The sequence below is a fragment of the Acipenser ruthenus genome, chromosome 11 (genome assembly GCF_902713425.1).
Source record: "Acipenser ruthenus chromosome 11, fAciRut3.2 maternal haplotype, whole genome shotgun sequence".
Taxonomy (NCBI): domain Eukaryota; kingdom Metazoa; phylum Chordata; class Actinopteri; order Acipenseriformes; family Acipenseridae; genus Acipenser; species Acipenser ruthenus.
In genome coordinates this window covers 22,945,915-22,968,646 of record NC_081199.1, presented here as the reverse complement: position 1 = coordinate 22,968,646, position 22,732 = coordinate 22,945,915, and the positions used below count along the sequence as shown (strand labels likewise).

Here is a 22,732-nt window from a genome sequence, read left to right as displayed (position 1 = left end):
CATCTACTCTCATGTAATGGAAATCAGAACACACATGGAAACTCCCCCATTGTGAGATGGCAATATTGGTTTAGGTTGGGGAATATCTGTATGTTTTAAGGATCATGAAGACATTCCTAATTAAAATGCATGATACGGCTTGAAATTCTAGAGACCCAGGGGAAAAAAGGGACCTTTTAATAGTATACAGTAGTCTCTGCACATAGGAACACCTCTTAAGGGAACACCCTTGTGGTAATTTCATGTTTGGTTCAATAGATGTTGAGCAGACAATACTGATGTACATGCTGCAGCATATTTATTCATTTTTAGTTCCATGTTTGCATGCAAACCCTCTTTATTAAAATACTGCTGGAATGTGCTCACGGAGGAGTGTTGTGAATTCTGTGTTTACATGACTGCATCATTCCTATTGTATTGAAAAAACTCATTCAGAACATGACAAGCATATATAGTGCCGTGAAAAAGTATTTGCCCCGTCTGATTTTCTGCATTTTTGCATATTTTTGACACTGAATGTTATCAGATCTTCAACCAAAACCTAATATTAGATAAAAGGGACCCTGAATGAACAAATAACACAAAAATTTGATACATATTTCATTTATTTATTAAAGAAAGTTATGCAACACCCAATGCCCGTGTGAAAAAGTAATCGCCCCCTTAGACTCAATAACTGGTTACGCCACCTTTAGCAGCAATAACTGCAACCAAACGCTTCCTGAAGTTATTGATTAGTCTCTTACAGCGCCGTGGAGGAATTTTGGCCCACTCCTCCATGCAGAACTGCTTCAACTCAGTGACATTTGTGGGTTTTCGAGCATGAACTGCTCGTTTCAGGTCCTGCCACAACATCTCAATGGAGTTTAGGTCTGGACTTTGACTAGGCCATTCCAAAACTTTACTTTTCTTGTTCTTCAACCATTCTGATGTAGACTTGCTTGTGTGTTTCGGATCATTGTCTTGCTGCATGACCCAGCTGCGCTTCAGCTTCAGCTCACGGACGGATGGCCTGACATTCTCCTGTAGAATTCTCTGATACAGAGCAGAATTCATGGTTCCTTCAATGATGGCAAGGCGTCCATGTCCTGATGCAGCAAAGCATCCCCAAACCATGACACTACCACCACCATGCTTGACCGTTGGTATGAGGTTCTTGCTGTGGAATGCAGGGTTTGGTTTTCGCCAGACATAACGGGGCCCATGTCAGCCAAAAAGTTCCACTTTTGACTCATCTGTCCATAGAACATTGTTCCAGAACTCTTGAGGATCATCCAGGTGCTTTTTGGCAAACTTGAAACGAGCATTCATGTTCTTCTTAGTGAGCAATGGTTTCTGCCTTGCTACTCTGCCATGAATCCCATTTTTGCCCAGTGTCTTTCTGATGGTGGAGTCATGAACACTGACCTTAGCCGAGGTGAGAGAGGCCTGCAGATCCCTGGATGTTGTTCTAGGGTTCTTTGTGACTTCCTGGATGATTTTACGCCTTGCTCTTGGAGAGATTTTGGCAGGACGGCCACTCCTGGGAAGATTCACTACTGTCCCAAACTTTCTCCATTTGGACAATATGCCTTGACTGTGGTCCGGTGGAGCCCCAGAGCCTTAGAAATGGCTTTGTAACCCTTTCCAGACTGATAGGCATCAACAACTTTTTTCCGGAGGTCTTCAGGAATTTCTTTTGTTCGTGGCATGATGTGCCTCTAGAACCTGTGTGCTGAGAGCTTCACTCTGATGGTAAGGGCCAAAGTTAGTCAGATTTATATTGGACAGGGCTGGCCCAAATCAGGTCTGGTTGTTAACCAAAGTACTCAAACAGCTGACCCTAATTATCCCTTTAATTGGGTTGAGTTAACTAGAGGGGGCAATAACTTTTTCACATCTGAAGATTGCATGTTTGATTACCTTGCACACCAAACAAATAAAAGAAGCACCAAACTTTGGTGTCATTTTTTCTCTCAGACTCCCTTTATATACTACTACAACCCGCAAAAAAATCTGACCAAATACAATGTGAAAAATGTTCAAAAATGCAGAAAACCAGACAGGGGGCAAGTACTTTTTCATGGCACTGTATTTTATGTCAGTTTTAAATATTTGGAATGTGTATTCTGAATACAAACATAATTCAACCGCAATCAATGGTTTATGTATTGCTTAGCGGTTCAATCATGCTTGGTGGTCTGATGGGAGGGATTTGCAGTCTCTTTATCTTTCCTGTTCTCATTCAAATATTGTTCCCGGAGGGCTGTCTATAAGTTTTGGCCAAGATGAAACAACATTTCAACTAAAAGGAAAATAATGTCATAATAAACACAAATAATTTGTCCAAATGCCCTATGTAAAGCAGAGACAGGCAGCGAGCCTCTGCTCCCCTTTGTCATGTCATTTAGAAATGCAAACATCTCCTAGGTCTGGCTGGCACTCTGGCAAGCGTTTAGCCCAGATCTGGAATACTATCCAAAATCATAATAGCAAAAGGAATACATAGAACAGCTGCTCAACATTTACAACATTTACATTTACAAGTCTGTACTCCTTCTCATCGTAATGGCTTTTACCAGCAAACGACTGTAGCGACATGACTAATTTACAGTAAAAACCATTAGGTCAGGTTCACCAACACAATTGTTTATAGAACCCTGCAGACACAATGCTTGTCTCTATTATTCTTATACATGTAAAGTGTTTTCAACTTGAAAAAAAGGGAAGCCTATGTTATTAGACCAATTTGAAAAACTGTTATATTTTTGAAGTGAGTTGACCAAAACTGAACACAGTATTCTAGGTCGGGTCTAACTTGAGCATTAAAAGGTCTTATCATAACTTCAAGGGTTTGCAGTACTGTGGCTACTGTTCTCTGAAAACCTCTGGGATTGCCTCTCAAAATTACATGTGTTTTATTCACATTTTAGACGAGTAATACTGCTTTTTCAGTATCAATAAACACAGAAAGCAGTAAAACAGTGACATACAGACGTGCTCAAATTTGTTGGTACCCCTCCACAAAAAACGAAGAATGCACAATTGTCTCTGAAATAACTTGAAACTGACAAAAGTAATTGGCATCCACCATTGTTTATTCCATATTTAATAGAAATCAGACTTTGCTTTTGATTTTTTATTCAACATAATATTGTAAATAATAAAACAAATGAAAATGGACAAAAATGATGGGACCGCTAACCTAATATTTTGTTGCACAACCTTTAGAGGCAATCACTGCAATCAAATGTTTTCTGTAGCTCTCAATGAGACTTCTGCACCTGGTAACAGGTAGTTTGGCCCACTCTTCCTGAGCAAACTGCTCCAGCTGTCTCAGGTTTGATGGGTGCCTTCTCCAGACTGCAAGTTTCAGCTCTTTCCATAGATGTTCGATAGGATTCAGATCAGGACTCATAGAAGGCCACTTCAGAATAGTCCAATGTTTTGTTCTTATCCATTCTTGGGTGCTTTTAGCTGTGTGTTTTGGGTCATTATCCTGTTGGAGGACCCATGACCTGCGACTGAGACAGAGCTTTCTGACACTGGGCAGTACGTTTCGCTCCAGAATGCCTTGATAGTCTTGAGATTTCATTGTGCCCTGCACAGATTCAAGGCACCCTGTGCCAGGCGCAGCAAAGCAGCCCCAAAACATAACCGAGCCTCCTCCATGTTTCACTGTAGGTATGGTGTTCTTTTCTTTGAAGGCTTCATTTTTTCGTCTGTGAACATAGAGCTGATGTGACTTGCCAAAAAGCTCCAGTTTTGACTCATCTGTCCAAAGGACATTCTCCCAGAAGGATTGTGGCTTGTCAATATGCATTTTAGCAAATTCCAGTCTGGCTTTTCATGTTTTTCTTTCAAAAGTGGAGTCCTCCTGGGTCTTCTTCCATGGAGCCCACTTTCGCTCAAAAAGCGACGGATGGTGCGATCAGAAACTGACGTACCTTCACCTTGGAGTTCAGCTTGTATCTCTTTGGCAGTTATCCTTGGTTCTTTTTCTACCATTCGCACTATCCTTCTGTTCAATCTGGGGTCGATTTTCCTCTTGCGGCCGCGCCCAGGGAGGTTGGCTACAGTTCCATGGACCTTAAACTTCTTAATAATATTTGCAACTGTTGTCACAGGAACATCAAGCTGCTTGGAGATGGTCTTGTAGCCTTTACCTTTACCATGCTTGTCTATTATTTTCTTTCTGATCTCCTCAGACAACTCTCTCCTTTGCTTTCTCTGGTCCATGTTCAGTGTGGTGCACACAATGATACCAAAAAGCACAGTGACTAATTAGTTTGAAATATCACTATAATCCAATTATTTATTATCTTTTCTAAGGGGTACCAACAAATGTGTCCAGGCCATTTTTGAATATCTTTGTAGAATAAGCAATAATTCATCTCTTTTCACAGCTTCTTTACTTTATTCTATGACATACCAAAGGCATGCAAGTATACATGATAAAATAGCTTTTAATTTCATCACTTTTCAGGAGGAATGAAGCATTATTTCAATGAGCTGTAAGGGTACCAACAAATTTGAGCACGTCTGTATGTAAACCTGTCCAAGATTCCAAATAGCGGCAGTTTATGTGTTTATTTCCTGGTCCAATAACAATAATAAAAGATTATAAACATGAATTTACAATTTGTTTAGAGCATTCTCAGGTCACATTTCTGTTTTCTTTAATGAAATTCCAAATCAAGAACTGTGAAATCATTTAAAGGCAAAGCAAAATTTGATTGATAATAAAAAAAAAAATATATCACTTTTGAAGCTGTTGTTTTAATAAGGAATAAAACAATTTTAAATGTTACAAAACTAGCAGTAAGCAATGCAAACTTAGTTGTTTCTTACTATTATGTTTCCATTTCCTCAGTAGGATAATATTTCCTGGTTGACATAAGTACGGACAGTCGAGTTTCTTGATATACAGTAATCTGTTGCATATCCGCCCAATGTTAGTCTATTATTGAACAGAGAAGATTAGTTCAGAGATTGCAGATTCTACTAGTTTTCGTACACTGCGTTGTATGTGCTTCGTGCGCTGCCATTGCTGGTAGTGTCACGAGCTGCTCATTGTGTTGATATGTAAATAAATCCTGTTCGCCTGCTGGGCGTATCAGCTTCAACCTCCGTCGTATGCACCCACCCGGCAGACACCTATGCCGTCACAAGCATTAATACACCTTTCTTTCTAAACAAGGGATTTAAGGGAGCTCCCTAATAAAAGGTGAATCTCAAAACAATACTTGAGAATATAGTAATTGTTACAGTTGTGTACAATGGTGTTTAAAACGGGATTAATTTATTTGCATTTTTACATATCCGCCCTTACTCTGGTCCCACTGCAGTCGGATACGCGATGGATTACTGTATAACTATATTCTGATACTTTCAATAACTTGTGCTAAACCAGTGTTGGCCAAATAGACAAGTAATGCAATCCACTTTGATGGATCTCAATGGCTCTGCAATATATCATCAAAGTAAACCGAAGTACAAGTAAAGTGAACTTTGTTGACCAATTACTAATTTACTGGCGTGAAACACACAGCAATAATACCCATTGCTAAAAAAATCTAAATGGAGGCAGAACGATGCCAGAGGACACCACGGAGGATTTAGTAAACACATGCTTTGGTTTTGATTGTTCTTTCTCAATCTCCAGCTCAAGAGGTTTCAGCATATCGAAACCCAGCCTTGGAAATCTTTCTTCACTTTTCACGATTTCAGGTTGGTTGTTGCTAAAAAGTAGGTTCACACACATACGTGGAAAGAAAAATATTCTGGGTAAGCAATCCACTGCTGAATTGGACAGAGCTTCTGAATCTACATATAGTACCATATTCCACAGCACACATGCCAGGAACTGTTCAATCTAGGAAGTGGATTTGAAGTCATTGATTATAACTATATCAATATAGTGTGTTCCAGTAGCAGGCACAACTAATGTAGTCTCGTGGCAGCTGGGTTAATCCAGTCCAAGCCACCCACCCCATCAGTGCCCTTTCACTCAGCAGAAGGATCATTGACAAGAAACAGCTATTGTCTGTGCACAATATGGACTGCCCTCCAGCATGTCATATCCATTAGCAACCAGGAAAATTAAATAAGACAATCTCTGTTTTTCTAAAGTATATAAATATATATATATATATATATATATATATATATATATATTTTTTTATATATCCTGATAACACTGTTTATTATGTGACTCACTTTGTTGTCAGACATGGTCTTGACCAGAGCTTTCATACCAAACTAGTAGGTTTAGTTTCTCTAGAATCTTACTGGAATAAAGTAATGTGATGAAAAAGAAAGAAAAAAACAAAAAACACACACAATAAGAAGCCAATAAAGAGGACATTTTTTTAATAGCAAACACTCATATCACAGAGAGATTTGTTTGGCATTCAAACTGCAGTATTATAAAATTGTGCAAACAAAAGAGGTCTTAATCACTATTCCTGGATAATGGTTCTACGACAGTGAAATAAGTAATGACTGCAATTGCAGATTTACACCTGTTTTTTTTCCCCATCAATGTTTTAGAAATGTTGAATCTTTTGTTATTTGTCCTTTCCTTATATGTACAGTAATGGATTTAAAACACTTAAGTATTATAACATGTTAATTATAAAAAAAAAAAAAATGACTGACCAATACACTCTTTAGGCGGGATTATTATTTAAGCTATTATTTTAAAATATCAATACTGGATGTTAAGAGTTTAGACATGGGCAAAGAGTTAAAATGCATGTCAGCTAAATCCTTGGTGTTGATAAGGTAGTAAGGGCGCAGTGCACCGGCTATTTTTATCCATATCCATTTACATTATGGAATTAAAGAAGTTATAAATACATGGTCATTTTAAAAAGTAAAATCAGTCTATTGGTGAGCTTATTAAGATGTTTTCACATTAGTTACAAATATTCCTATGTTATCGGGTAAATGCTCAAACAGGTTTACTCTTAAAGTTTGAACACTTCAGTAATTAAATCAATGCAAGACCCTGAATTAATATCACTTCACAACTTTGAGCAAGCATTGGAGTCTCTATCCTAAGGCAGAGGCCTTCTGAAGCAAACGGGATACAAGAATCTGGGTGACTATTAAATGTTGCCACACATACTTAGTAGGTAATGGCCACTACATTGTGTATTAATATCTAAATTAATCCTGAAACGAGCAGATTTATTTTACTCTTGTCAATGCCAATCTACCAAAAGCATTTCAAAAGATGGCCCTGAAGAAGAAATCATTCCAAAACAATTACTCTCCTGCCCATGAGAGGAGGGTGTTGATAAAACGTCCTGAGGATACGGTTGTAGTCCCGAATTATTTTTGGTGGCCGTGAATAGAACGATATCCTGATATATAAATAACTGCATCCCACCATGCACTGGTTCTTTTCTGTAGCTCTGGGCATCCTTGTTTACCGGTCCGGTCTCTGAAGGCAGAAGACTTTGGCTTTATGATCTCCAGATGCAGTGACTGCCACGGAGGCTTCCCTGTAATGAAAAACAAAGTATGTTACTAACAAGTACATTCACAGCCCAGTTCTCTATAGGACCCCATTTTTGTCTGATCAGACAAACACCTTTTGGTGCCTTTGTCGATTTAATGCAACATTATTATTATTATTATTATTATTATTATTATTATTATTATTATTATTATTATTATTATTATTTATTTCTTAGCAGACGCCCTTATCCAGGGCGACTTACAATCGTAAGCAAATACATTTCAAGTGTTACAATACAAGTAATACAATAAGAGCAAGAAATACAATAACTTTTGTTCAAGCAAAGTACAAGTGTGACAAACCACAATTCAATAATACAGCAGATAATAGTGATAGTTACATCAGGATATGATTAAATAGTGATAGTTACATCAGGATATGATTAAATACAAAGTACTACAGGTTAAACACTTGGCAGATTACAGTATTCTGAAGTACAGGATTAAATGCAGTAAAATAGGGGGCAGATAAGAGCAAAATAAAGCACATTTACATGGCTGTTACAAACCTGCAACAGCCAGGTTTGTAATTAAAGCCTGATCGCTTTTGGTTTAGTAGCTGTGCTTCTTTCATATAAACATATTGTCAGCAACCTGTTTTTAAAATACATGTCAAATGGAAAGCAAAAGAGATAATTACCAGGATTGGTTGTTTTTGAGAACAAAAGTAAAGTATCCCTGGGAGCATACTGTAAGAGGACTGGCATGTAGGAGTGTTTTATAAAACTGAAGTGAAATAAATGTGAAAAAGATTGTATATGGCCAGGTTATAAAAATGTGGCAGATAATTGGTTAATTTTTACTAGACAACAGCTCTAATGGAACTTTGACAATCATAGAATATAGATGCACAGCTACTGTAAAGATACTAAGTCAAAGTGTATGGTCACCAACATGGCTTGAGGTTAAAACAATGTGGCAGTGAAGGGTTCATTTGTACTGGACAAAACCAGTATTGGAACTAACAGAGCATCATAGAATAGTGCTGTGTGCCAAATATTAAGTCAATAACTCAAAGTGTACAATCTATAAACACAAGAACCCAAGTTTTGTGACATCAATATGAGATCCATATTAGGTCTGAAGTCAATAGTCTCATGGTCAAAAACACATTTATTTTATACAATTAAATTGGTTTTGTTCTTTAAGGCTTCAGAATTAGTACACCTTTAGTTGAAAGTCATGTACTGCAATTCCACAGGCATGTCTGAGTGGGTTCTCTCACCTGTTGAGTGTGAAGTCGAGTATTTCAGCAGTGTGCCCACGGTACTGTGTTACCATCTGCCCTGAGCGAGCGTCCCAGATGCGGACAGCTCCGTCCAGGCTGCAGGTGTAGAGCAGGGGTGAGCTGTCCTCCCACTGCAAGTGAACGATGCCAGCCTGGACAATGACAAGAGAGAGAAAGGGGAGGAGCAGTTAAACTCGATGGAATCAGGCATCACCACCTTCCTGATCACAAATTCCACACAAAGCAAATGGCCAATTCCTGGAATATGTCGTTTTTTTTCTTAAGGGCGTGGATTTTAATTGAACATTTCACTCTCCCTTAAAGTCTTAAGTATGTTCCTCTATTCATTTTTTGTTTTGATTAGGTTTTTTTTTAAATAACAAATTTGGACATATGAGAAAAATACACACATTGTGAAAACTTAGAGCATTTTAAACTCCTGAATTCTTTAATTAAACAGAAAACATTCACAAAACGTATGGAAGTTTGTTAGTTTCATTAACGTCACCGGACTATAAAAGCTTTATTCAAACAAAACATTTTTTAAAACCATAAAAACTGACATTAAAGCTTTGTGAAAATGATGGGGTCTTTAGGTTTATTCAAACATTATCATAACAGCAAGTTATTTGGTTGTCTTTTTAATATTTTGTTCTCTGTTTCTTATGAGGAACTGCCTCTGGAAACACAAATGAGGATGCAATTAATCAATCAGCCCCCATCCCTGTGAACAGGAAAAGGTTTCACAGCAACCAGGACAGCCATCTGCACACAGACCGACACCAAAGTTGTATTTATATGGCTATTTTAGCACAAGCTGTTTACAGTGCCTTATGCATAACTGACAAGATCCTGCATATGTGTTATCTTGGTATGATGGTAATGCACGGAGGGGCATACAGAGACCCATTTGATGCATACAGTATCTGCCACCATAATCAGCAAACAGGATAGTTATCAACACCTCAAAATAATGCCTGGATGGATGATGTTGTGAAATCATTTCAGAGAAGTGACCTCTTTAACACTACTCAATGTTCTTTAAACTAGCAAACTAGCAAGCAAACATATTATATAACCTCGTAGCAAAAACTCTTACCTTTACACACAGGTTTTTGAGGAACTTACAAAAAACAAGTATTTTGATCATTGCAAACATAAAAATAAAATAAAACTTGATTGCAATGGAGAAATGCCTCCATATACAATAAGTATGTGTGTGTGTGTGAGAGAGAGAGAAAGAAAGAGAGAGAGAGAGGGGAGAGAGATATATATCTCTAAAGTTGCAAAAATCCACCCGATTTTTAAAAAAGCATTCATCCGTATTTGGAAAAAAATTCCACCGGAAAATTAGACACCCTACCTATAATTAACCACAGAACCTTTCACAGAAGGTGTATGACTGATGCCAGTGTGAGACGGGCTGTTGAGAAAGGATGTGATTCCTCCGTTATAATGCATCATTCTCTGCACTCCCACCCCTCTTCAGAAATGTGTTTGGAAAATAAGATAGTTGACACTTCAACTTTCCTCCCACGTTTGGTTATGTACAAAGTGATGCTCATTACCTCGTGTGGACACTTATGTCGCAAGCTCTGCGTAGAAAGATCGTAAATGGCTAGAGTCCCATCAAGGTAAGCAACAGCAACCAATGGCAACCTGTAACACAACAAGTATGCAAGTTAAATATTCACTATGCTAAAGCAACATACTGCAGGAGATGATCAGGTCCTTAGTGTTTTGAGGTTTCATTTTTGATCACAACTTCCCTTTAAACTTATTTTGAGCTGATTCTGTTTCCTAATTAAACTCAGAAAAAGCGGTTAATTACAAAACAATGCCACTTGTTTTTACCTTCATATCTTGACTGAGCCTGACTCTGTTTCGCTTAATATTTATTTCAAACAATTACATATTTTATTTAAAACAATTACATTAATAGCTCATCGCTGATCTTAATTTATTATTGTGCTTTTGTTATTTTCACTCGTTTAACAGGAGTTGTCCTGACAGATTTTATTTTCATCTTAAATACCCATCTTAAATTAGTAGTAGTCTCTTTAGAGACAGCATAACAACTACTCATTAACATTTAAAGGGCCGTAGAGATTTGGAAAATTAAAAACTGAAAAGTTCAAGCCCTATTTACAGCTAGGTGGAGAAACAGTGGTACCTTACTTACACATTACAGAATCCCACCGACTCAATAGAGTTGGTCTCTGATTCCTCTTCCATTAAAACTTTGGGTTTGAGCCCCTCTGTTGAGAACACTCCCACTACCTAAACATACAAACGAGATCAACATTCAATTAGAAAAGCAGCCAGTAAGAGCTTTAAAAAATATATAAGAATAAAACAACACTTCTTTTTAAGACAACACTTTGGGAAAGTCACAGATGATGCACAACATTTCTCAGCAATTCAGAATGTCATCTGGATCCATTTTGTTCAAAAGCTGGTCAGTTGAACTGTGTATGTGGCCTCATTTTAGGAGCATGTTTTGTATGGGTTATGATTATGAAGAATTTAATCAATCCTTGATATCAGCAGACAGCTGTAAACATTTACAGCTTGACCACACTAACTTTAATAGAACACTAACTACAGCCAAAGCATGACTTGTATATATTTGTAAGATATCCTACATGGTTATCCTACATGGTTGTCAGCTTGACCTGTTAATTTTACAGTCCCCCCCCCCCCCCCCATAGGACAAAGTTACAGCAAGGCCGTACAATGCCTACAAGCAACTTTGTCAAACAAAATTTCTGAATCCTAATCATTATTTAAAATGAAAATCCGAGTTACGGTGTACTGTGCGCACGTACACAGACTTGCCATACTATATGCAAAATGTTTGCATTTCTAAATGCTATTTTTGTATTCAATATTTCATTATATTTTGTGAGGACCTCTGGAGTTTGGGTTGCTGAACCCTTCTGAATACCTACTGTGTAGTCACACACCACCACCTGCTGGACAAAAGACACAATTCCTACATGTATCTCCACACTGAAGGAAACAGGTCATGTTGTATGTCATCTTCCCTGTAGTATTACACAGCCAGTAATAATAATCCTTGTACTGCAGCTTGTGTTTCCTATTGCTTATTTGTGGCTCTCCCACTCAATTCCAAGTACTTTCTACCCTTGTCTATGAATATTCAATTGAATCCATGGTCTACAGCAGACCCACAATCATTTAAATACCCCTTATAAATCAGTAGTGGCCCTGTCGTTAACCCCTTATGCTCCCTCCAGGACTCACCTTTCCAGTGGCAGTGCTGATGAGCTTGGCTCTACAGTCGACGGAGCCTGTCAGTATGAGACCTCCATCTTTACTGCATGCCACACAGGTGACAGGGCCCTGGTGCCCATCTGGTCCTAAAAGTTTAAAAACAAACAAGAATCTGTTACTGTCTGGCAAACTCACAGTTCACAGCACACTACAATAAATTCAATCAGATAACACAATGTTATTTCTAGGTGGTGCTTATGTTTAATTCCTTCAAGGAATACTTCTTTGGTGCTCGTAATTCATACACTTAGATTATCATAGATCAGATAAAATATTTATTTTTCATTGTTATAATGCTTTGATCAGCTGCCTAATTACTGTTTTGAAGCAATATTGAACAGATTTGTTAAAGAAGCTGTTCAAGAATAGATGATGTGCTTTACAAATGACCCGATTCATAGTCACTGTACATTCATGAAAGTATTACTATGTGCCAATACAGACGTATATATTTTAGGGGGACAGTGAATACGGATGCTTTGTGATGATAATATAAATACTCAATGCATTTGTTAATAAAGGTAGCATGGGTACTACAGTACATACACCATTTTTACTTGACCACCTTTTGTCTCACCTTTGAGAACATGAGAAGTATTTCCCTGTTTGAGATCCCAAAGTCTGATGATTCCATCTTCATAGCCAACAACAGCTCTCTTTCCTACAATCCGCAACATGGTTAAAACTTAATTGCTGAGATAAAGCTCAACCCACATGTTTCAACATATTTGAACGGAATCTTTGAGAATACAGGAATTAAACGTTATATAAAAAAGTCTCAACTTTAACATCTATTTTCAAACAATATACTATACATTTATATTTGATTACTTATTCACATCCAAAAGCACAAATACAGATTCCTGTATGTATATTTCAATGGTAACCTGCAAACTTTCCTTGTTCCTTCTAATGCTTTCTTACCGTCAGGAAGGATCTTGCCAGTGGTGGCCTGGCAGCCGGGCCCCTGAAAGGTTTTGCATTCTCCGCTAGGGATCTTCCACATCCACACGTTCCCATCAGCTGTGCCAGCCAGCAGGACATGAGCACAGGGGTGCCACTCCATCCACTGAAACAGAGACACACAACCATCCTGATACCTGCTGGCTAGGGGGTATGCCGAATCATTAGTTTGGTTTGGGAAAACAACCCCTTTTAAAGGCGTGCTAACTAAAGCATTAAAGTGATTACAACACTTTAATGCAAATGATTACATTCATTAACTATATGTATCTAGTCCCTGTTTCATTGTGCTGAAATCTGGGATATCCATATGTTTCAAATACAATTTCATAGATAAACATGATTTTGAAGACCCTGAAAAAGACATCTAGTCAAAACGTTTGTCAATTTTTTTTGGTTTGTTTTAATATATATATATATTTATTTATTTTTGTTTAAGTTAGCACTGTTCGGTGCTTAATAGTTATAAATGATCAACATGCTACATCCTGGTATATTTCCTCAAGGTTACAGCTGGTCGCAGTTTGTCCATTGGAGGGATTTTAAAACTAAAACACACAACAATACCTACTTATTCCAAACTGAAGTACCAAAATAAAAAGAGGGCACCAGTAATAACATTAATAGTACCTTTAATTTTAAAACCCTGGTTTACACTCGTTAAGATCCTTCTTTGTCTTCTTACAAAGGTACAGTACAGTCGAAATCCCATATATAACTGCCACTGTTCAGATCAATCAAATAGACCCCATATTCCTTTAAGCGTGGTTCTTTCTTATCCAAAAATCTGAAACAACCATAGCAGTAGAAGGTATGATTTACTAGATATGGTTGATTTACTTTTAAGAGATGCTGCCCTTCAAAACAGAAGTAAAACCCAAGTTCCTGTATGTGTGACTACAATTTTATTTGCCAAATTAACTTACATTAACTTTCACTTTGGTACTTGATTTTAAAAAATAAAATAAAAAAAAGTTGCTGTTTGAGACCCTCACCTCCAGATCTCCAACCTCAAAGGACCACACCTCCTCCTTGGTTTCCACCTTCCACACCTTGATGAGGCCACTCATGTCTCCCGTGGCAACCAGTGCAGAGTCATGGCTGAAGGAGGCAGAAGTAACAGAGTCCTTGTGTCCTGTTAGCCAACAGAGAGTGCAGTTCACTTTTGGATGGCCAGCATTGCAGGATAACAACACCAACAACTGATGTGCCAGAGGTTACAAAGAAGTGCTAAATCTTACTACATTTCTGACAAGTTAACTTTTCTTCATGATCCAAAAAGAATGTATTTGTTTGTTTAGACACAAAATCATCGATAATCTATGAATATTTGGTTATTTAAACTTTAATAGAAGAATTTCCAGTGTTATACTTTTTATAAAACATCCTATAATAAAAGCAGCAAGTATGTTAGTAACATAGATTGTTCCTCAGAGCTGTAAATGCCAAATTTCAGCCAGGAGTATCACGAAAAACTAGGATAACCATGACCCACCATATGTGCATGTAAAGTGCGACACACACACATAAGTAAAGAGAAACTGACAGGCATCTTCTTGCATTTCCAGATCTTGTTTCTCTCAATATCTCAAAAAAATGACTAAACAATTTTCCTAGGAAAGCTTCCTTACAATTAGATAAGTGTTTCTCTGCAAAACTCTCAAGTGTGACAATGACAGACGGATGCACTAGATCCCAGTCACCATGGATATACACCCTGCAGGGGTTAAGAAAGTAAGCTCTGAGCACACTGGGCACCTGGCCAGCAGGGTTTGCTGTAGAGCGATGAGGAGAAACAGCCCCTGCCGGTTTTACCTCCCTAATCCACGAGAGCGCCTGAGCCAATGCAACACTCCCTTCAGGAGTCTCCAGAGAACGCCAGCATACTTCGCACAGCCAGGACGCGAACCTGCGCTGTATGACTCACCCTGCGCGGCTCCACTTCTACCAGGCGAGTCAGGTGAACCTGCGCTGTATGACTCACCCTGCGCACCGCGCGGCTCCACTTCTACCAGGTGAGTCAGGTGAACCTGCTCTGTATGACTCACCCTGCGCACCGCGCGGCTCCACTTCTACCAGGCGAGTCAGGTGAACCTGCGCTGTATGACTCACCCTGCGCACCGCGCGGCTCCACTTCTACCAGGCGAGTCAGGTGAACCTGCGCTGTATGACTCACCCTGCGCACTGCGCGGCTCCACTTCTACCAGGTGAGTCAGGTGAACCTGCGCTGTATGACGCACCCTGCGCACTGCGCAGCTCCACTTCTACCAGGCGAGTCAGGTGAACCTGCGCTGTATGACGCACCCTGCGCACTGCGCGGCTCCACTTCTACCAGGTGAGCCACTCGGGGACCCCCCCACACGTAATTCTTAAATTTCTTTCTCAGTATTCACAACGTTACGCTCACTGGACTTACCTGTACACTCAAACAGCACCTCTCCATCACTCACCCTCCAGACAAAGGATCTGTCGTCCTCACCCCCCGTGACTGCCAGACTGTTAGTACTGGGGTCCAGATTCACACAGAACACAGAACCTGGAAACAAATAAGTAGATGCGAGTAGCAGTCATGGTCATTCCATTGACACACAACTACAAAAAAAATACAATCATGAGAATCAGTGTTCTGCCTATCTAAACTCCATTTCAGGTCATGGTGCCCAGTATTTACCATGTTTTTCTCCCCAATTTAGAATGTTCGCCTGGCCAGTAGGGTCTGCTGCAGCGTTAAGGAGAAACGGTCTGTGCTGATTCTGCCTGAATCAGATTTAATACCACCAGCAGTAAAGTATGACTATGGACACTGACTCATAGCTGGCTTGAAATTTGTATTGTCTGGAAATTGTAAGTCATTTTATAATTAATAATATGCACTTCATAGAAAATGGTAATACGTTGCCAATGTGGTTCTTTTTTGTAGTTCAGAGTTAAAGCCAGGTTGACATAAGTGTAAAGTACAATGTAATAGAAAAGACCTGTAGACAAGCAAGGCATATTGTCAACTACCAGACAAAGCAGAGTTTCAGAATTTTCAATCAAACCCCAGTCCAAAACAAAAAGGCCTCATTGACGCTTAGTTTTAGAAGAAATTAATATTATTTTTTTTATTTTGAGCATGTCCTGTCAAGAGGTCCAATAACACCCTAGTTAATTCCATCAGCCACTCCTAGAGGTGTGTTATAAGATAACAAAGGGCTTCACTGGAGATTCCATAGAGGGCATTGGAAGGGCTCTGGTGCTCCCTACGGATTAGGGAGGCAGGATCAGAACGGACTGAACAAAAGGAACACACTTTTTTTTTTTTGGGGTGCATATGTATAGCTAATTATGTACTATATATCACCTTACAGTACAATAATATGACAAAAAATGAACTTAATGATAATACCTGAAAAATAATCTTAAGATTATTTTAATAAAGTAGCTGCCGCAAATATAGTATTAGATCATCTCAGGATGATGTGCAGTGTTAGGCTTGCGCCAAACATAGCGCTTAGCATTGAGGCCAAAAAGCTCTATTTTGGTCTCATCAGACCATAAAATTTTCTTCCACTTGGTCTCAGAGTCTCCCACATGCCTTCTGGCAAACTCTAGCCGAGATGTGATGTGAGTTTTTTTCAACAATGGCTTTCTTTTTGCCACTTTCCCATAAAGGCCAGTTCTGTGAAGCACCCAGGCTATTGTTGCCATAATCACAGTGTCTCCCAGCTCAGCCATGGAAGACTGTAACTCCTTTAGAGTTGCCATAGGCCTTTTGGTGGCCTCCCTGACTAGTGCCCTTCTCGCCCGGATACTCAGTTTTTGAGGACGGCCTGTTCTAGACAGATTCACAGTTGTGCCATATTCTCTCCATGTCTTAATAATGGACTTTACTGTGCTCCAGGGGATATTCAATGCCTTGGAAATGTTCTTATATCCTACCCCTGATTGGTGCTTTTGAGAACCTTATTCCGGATTTGCTTTGAATGTTCCTTTGTCTTCATGATGTAGTTTTTGTTAGGAAATGTACTAACCAACTGTGGGACCTCCCAGAGACAGGTGTATTTAACCTGAAATCATGTGAAACACCTTAATTGCACACAGGTGGACTCCATTCAATTATGTGACTTCTAAAGACAATTGGTTGCACCAGAGCTTATTTAGGTGTGTCATAGCAAAGGGGGTGAATACTTATGCAATCAATTATTTTCTGTTTTATATTTGTAATTAATTTAGAACAATTTGTAGATTTTATTTTTCACTTTGACATCATGGACTTTTTTGTGTTGATCAGTGGCAAAAACTCCTAATTCAATCCATTTTGATTCTATGTTGTAACACAATAAAATGTGGAAAAGTCCAAGGGGGGTGAATACTTTTGAGAGCCACTGTATATATATATGTGTGTGTGTGTGTAAGTAAAAGCACACGTTTCACTAGTTAAACAGGCGAAGTACGCAAGGTAGCAATATCTATTATAAAAAGAAAAAAGATAGATACATTAATGCATCTCAGGATTGTATTTCGTCTATTATTCGCACTGATAAAACAAGGAAGCCGTTACTTGGATCATGGTAACGTTATAGCTATTTGTGCTTTTTTTTCGTAGTCAGAATTTAGATAAAGTAATAATTGTTCATTTCTAGCTTGGGTGAGACCTATGGAGGATAATTCATGCCAAAATTAAAAAATAAATAAGTAAATTAATTAATAAACAAATATCGAAATACATTACCTTTATTTATTTATTTAGTTTTTTTCATTTTGGCACACTTTTCACGCTAGTATTTCTCATTGGGCGTCAATCATACTGGAAGGGCGGGACACTGCCGCTGGTGAGTTCGATTCTACCAACTGGTCTGCTGGTTAGCATTGAATCAAGAACTGATGGCTGAAGAAACCATTCAAATTAACATTCTCAAAAAGAGGTTGCTAAATAGGTGAACATTTAACTAATTTTAAATTAAAAATTAAAAAAAAAAAAAAAAAAAAAAAAATTAAAAAAAGGACTGTAAATTGCATGGCGAAGCAACGGACTTCCTGGAACGGGAACCAAGTTTGTATAGCACTAGTCCTGCCCCTGTTTCCAGCAGTACTAGACCGTCACTCATATGAGCTCAATGAGAATTTTTTTGCTCAGACAACGACCAGGTACTCGTTTCTATATTGTGAGAACGTAACTTCAAACATGATCGGTCTTTCGATCAGTTGTCACCTGCAATCTGTGTGAGCAACGTTGTATAGAAACGCTATACAGTACAACATTGTATGATATGCAAACGAGCCCCAGGTCTTTCAGGCGACCAAATTACAACTGTATAGAATTTTAAGGGGTCACTGTGGGATGCAGGTCATATGGTTTGGCAACAAAAAATGTATGTAACACTCTTAACACCCTACACAAATCTGATGGTGAAACAAGCCAAAAATCACGTTTATTTAATTCTATAAAATCGGAAAATTACTTTTTTTTTTTATTTCTCTGCTCACAAAGCTAAAACAAAATATGAGTTGTTTTCCTGTTTTCCAATTTCCTTTCATAAAAGGAAAAACGATTGCACTGAATACACAACCCAAGTCTGCAACTTGCAAGCATTATACAACTGCAGTCAACGCCCCTACACAACCCCAAGACAATGTTATTGGATCATCGATTCACTTGCCGGATTGTCCCGCCCTTCCAGTGTGATTGACGCTAAATGAGAAATACTAGAGTGAAAAGTGTGTGCCAAAATGAAAAGGCAAAATAAATACATAAATGTAATGTATTTCAATTATGTATTTATTTTATTTATTTTTTAATTTTGGCACAAATTATCCTCCATAGAAACCAGGGTTAGCATTATAACAAAACCGGAGCCTCCATTCTCCATGACAGATTAAATCTGCAGATACAAACCTGTCATCTACAAATCAGGAAGCTCTATTTGCAATGGTTACCCGCTTTATGAAAGATAATGTACGTGTTTAAAAAACTAATACCCGTAATTATGTGCGTGCTCACTCTGGATCGGCCATATAAACTGCAGCTTAAGGTATCAGAAAAATGCTACTGCATAAAAAAACTAGTACCAAATTAGGAGTTTTGGGGCAGCAAAATGCTACCAAATGTACGTTAACTTCAAGCCTTGCTGGTTACCTGTATGTTTGGAGAAAGTGAGATCACTGTCATCCTTGTCAGCTTCTTCCATCTCCTCTCCTCCTTCATCCTCTGTTTCCCAACCTTCATCTCCTTCAGTGAAATCCACATCTTCAATATCCTCAGCAAGGTCATCTGAGAGAAACACAAAAACAGTGTGAGAACGTATGTGTGTGGGGTTTAGGCTGTGTGACAGAAATATAATGAGTTCTGGTTGTAAATCTCCCTCCCGACCTGTGAGGGCGTTAAGCAGCGAGGACAGAGTTCTTTTGATGGGCTGGGGAGTTGGGCTGGTCTGGAAGAAGGCGAGTCTCTGTTGCAAGAACGTATTGACCCAGAAGGTAAACAATGTAGCAGCCACTGATTGTAAAGGCAGCTGCATTAGTTTACCAAGGGGTCATGAGTGACAGTATAAAAAGGGGACGGAGACTCGTAATCATTTCCTTCGCTTGGGTTCAGAGACACACGGAACTGGAAGGACCGGGAGAGTTCCCAAAAAGTAAAAAAAGTATTTGTGAGTGTTTTTTTTGTTTGTAGCACTGTTAGTAAATGTCTTTTTTTTGTAAATTCACTAGACGGCTAACATGTCTCCGGAGCTGTCGCCTTGGGCCAGCACTACCCGGAACAACAACACCACAGTCACTGTTATTTGTTATCACCCACCTTGAGCACTACTGCACGCACCCGGACTGGTGATTTGTGTTAGTAGTATTGTGGGAGCGGATAACGTGTTATTATTTGTTTTGTTTATAAATCATTATTATTATTTTCCTGCCGAGCTGTATTGCCGGAGGATTATTGTTTGGTCGCCAGACCAGGATTTGTATAATAATAAAAAGAACATTTCCAAATGTGATTATTTCTGCACTGCGTCACCTCTACATCTGTTCTTAATCAGCAGCCACTTTGCCACAGGCTGCCTGCAACACTTTGAGTAAGCATGGTCCCTAAATTCTTATTTTCAGAAATAAAAAAAAGGAAGTTGCTATGCGTACGGCTGCTGTACATATTAGAATAATTCTATTTTTCCGTCGATGTGTCGCATGACTCGAAATTACATTATTAATATGGCTACAGCAGCTGGAACAGTAACATGCATACAGCTGCTGTACATATTAGAAGAATGCTGTTGTGCCACACTATGGCTACAGGTCTTAAAATTGAAACGCCACCAGATGATGAAACCAATGTATACACATGGTGTGTAAATGCTGTTTATTATTTATCACTCAAAGGCATGTGGTAATAACACATTTTAATAAAGATATTCAAACAAACATATTCTGTAACTAGTACTTATTTTAATAACCCAATACCAGGCAGTTGGGGATCCTTTGGCATCCCTGGAGTAGGCAGTGATCCTGTTGGTTCCATCAATAATTTACATGTAAATATGTTTCCAATATTTAATTACCAAAGCTCAAAGTTGGCAGACACTTAAAAATTAAATACAAGATGGCTGCTGCAAAGCTTAAAATATGCAAAGCTTTTAATATTTTTTTGTGTTTTTCTTTTTATTATTTATTTAAGATATATTTAAGTTACAAAAGTCGATTTGATTTTTTGATAGTTAAAATCAGGGCAGTAGTGTGGAGTAGTGGTTAGGGCTCTGGACTCTTGACCGGAGGGTTGTAGGTTCAATCCCTGGTGGGTGACACTGCTGTTGTACCCTTGAGCAAGGTACTTTACCTAGATTGCTCCAGTCAAAAAAACCCAACTGTATAAATGGGTAATTGTGTGTAAAAATAACGTAATTGTATGTAAAAATAATGCGATATCTTGTAACAATTTTAAGTCGCCCTGGATAAGGGCGTCTGCTAAGAAATAAATAATAATAATAATAATAAATTACGTTTGCCAACTCCACTGTAAGTGGATAACTACCGAAAGCCAGGACGCAGCACAATATCCACTAAAAACTGTCCTCAGGGCATCAGATGATTCTTAATGGTTATGTTTATGGTTAGGTATTAGGTTAGGGCTGGGGTTGCTTAAGTTTAGGTTTGGGGTTGGGTTAAGGTCAGGGTGGGTTGATGTCGGAGTGGTGACAAGCTCGGGCAGTGAAAGGTGGGAGTGCTTGGCAAATGCCCTAGTCATCTGATGCCTTGAGGGTAGTTTCTAGTGGATATTCCTTTCCGCTGCCACTCTTCCCAATCCAGCCACATATGTCACGTGATCTCCCCGTCTCACGTGACCACCTACGGGAAAAATAAAATACTGTGCATTTTGCCGTCACTGTACCTGGAGACACTTTGAGAAAGAAAACAAACAAAAAGCCATCCAAGTTTATTAAGTTGATAGTTAAATTACTGTGAAGGTTAACAGTGTCCATTTAATTAATGAGACAATGTCAGTCGAATCAAAACAACGCTGTAATCAAGAACTGCAAAACTGGACGTTAAAATATATCTATTGTGAGTCCTTAAAATACTTATAGTTATACAATACAGGTATGGACTTTTTTTTGTTATAACTTAACCCGTTGACAAACTTTTCATAACTAAATAAGGGCTTTGAATTGCAGTAGTATACTAAAACTAACTTTAAAAAAAAAACTTTTGTGACTGTAAGAATTGTATTAATATGCGTGCTGCCAGATGTCGTTTACCTGGGGTCGGTTCTGTTTCATTCAGATCAATGACTTCAATGATCTCTTCATCTCCATGCAAATCCACCGAATTTACTTCGGAATTTTCCATTCCATTAACCGATTTAATGGCTAATTTATAAACTGTTTACAAATCGTATCCGTCAATTACGCTGAAATAATAGAAAAAATGGTAGCTACCCGTATGACTGAAAGAATCTATGATTTATTAATTTATCTATATTTCTTGTCAGTGTCCGGTTTTTTTCTCGACAAATAATAAATGCTGATTTTACTCCTGTAGTTTAACCAAATTAAAACCTCCGTCTCTTCCCATGCAGCCGTTCATGTGCTATTCGCAGTGTTACACTCTCAAAAATGTGCCAGGCTGCGTAGAGTGACAGGCCGTTCACCCAACCAAATACCCGTTAGAATAACACATTCCAATCAGTACGCAGAGGAGGTGGGATTCTCAGCAGGAGACGTCAACAGTTTGGTTGAGCAGAAGAAAAGTTATGCACTGGACTGGTATTATGGGTAGCGGAGATCAGGAAAAGGACGCCAAAGGAAAATGTATTACACAATTTAAAGGGCCATTTCAAAGCAACCCGGAATATTAATAATTCTTCTTGAAGTGTATTTTCGGTTCGTAATAGATATAATAATCTTATAAGTGTAACTTATAAGAAGTGGCTATGCTAACATTTCATGTAGCATGCATCATAAGAGCATACCAATACATAAACGCGCATGCATTAAACAGGATGTTTTCAACGACTTTATAAGATTTGAGAATGTTACAGAAACGTTCCCAGGGTGCGGTTTGTCAACTTTCCACAGTGGCGGGGGGATTACACAAAATACAAAACAGTAGGCAAGCCTATATACGATACATAATTGATACACCACTTCTAACATGCCACCGTGCAATGCGGTTATTGACGTTTAACACGTGTTATTATTATTATCGAAAACATAACAACGTACGCTTATAATGAACTAAAAATACTTAAAAAAATATATAAAAAAAAAA

The 22,732-nt window shown here is 38.5% G+C and overlaps 1 protein-coding gene across 1 annotated transcript; it reads right to left on the bottom strand.

Annotated features, from left to right (window-relative positions):
- Nucleotides 1-6,334: 6,334 nt before the first annotated feature.
- LOC117426198 (angio-associated migratory cell protein-like) lies at nucleotides 6,335-22,107 on the bottom strand. Its single transcript, XM_034043573.3, has 11 exons — nucleotides 21,721-22,107; nucleotides 19,113-19,247; nucleotides 15,411-15,530; nucleotides 13,990-14,129; nucleotides 12,956-13,100; nucleotides 12,609-12,692; nucleotides 12,002-12,117; nucleotides 10,917-11,014; nucleotides 10,303-10,393; nucleotides 8,732-8,886; nucleotides 6,335-7,490 (listed from the first exon to the last, which is right to left on the bottom strand). Exons 1-11 carry the CDS (start codon nucleotides 21,809-21,811, stop codon nucleotides 7,415-7,417), a joined length of 1,251 nt encoding a protein of 416 aa, XP_033899464.1. The 5' UTR covers nucleotides 21,812-22,107; the 3' UTR covers nucleotides 6,335-7,414.
- Nucleotides 22,108-22,732: the final 625 nt, after the last annotated feature.

What these genes read in the sequence shown, in the direction of transcription:
- LOC117426198 (XM_034043573.3), bottom strand. Translation starts at nt 21,811, where the DNA reads ATGGAAAATTCCGAAGTAAATTCGGTGGATTTGCATGGAGATGAAGAG. An exon ending in CACTTTCTCCAAACATACAG is followed by an intron (nt 15,531 to 19,112) that starts GTAACCAGCAAG and finishes ATTTGTTTCCAG; the next exon opens with GTTCTGTGTTCTGTGTGAAT. An exon ending in TCGGTGGGATTCTGTAATGT is followed by an intron (nt 10,394 to 10,916) that starts GTAAGTAAGGTA and finishes GTTGTGTTACAG; the next exon opens with GTTGCCATTGGTTGCTGTTG.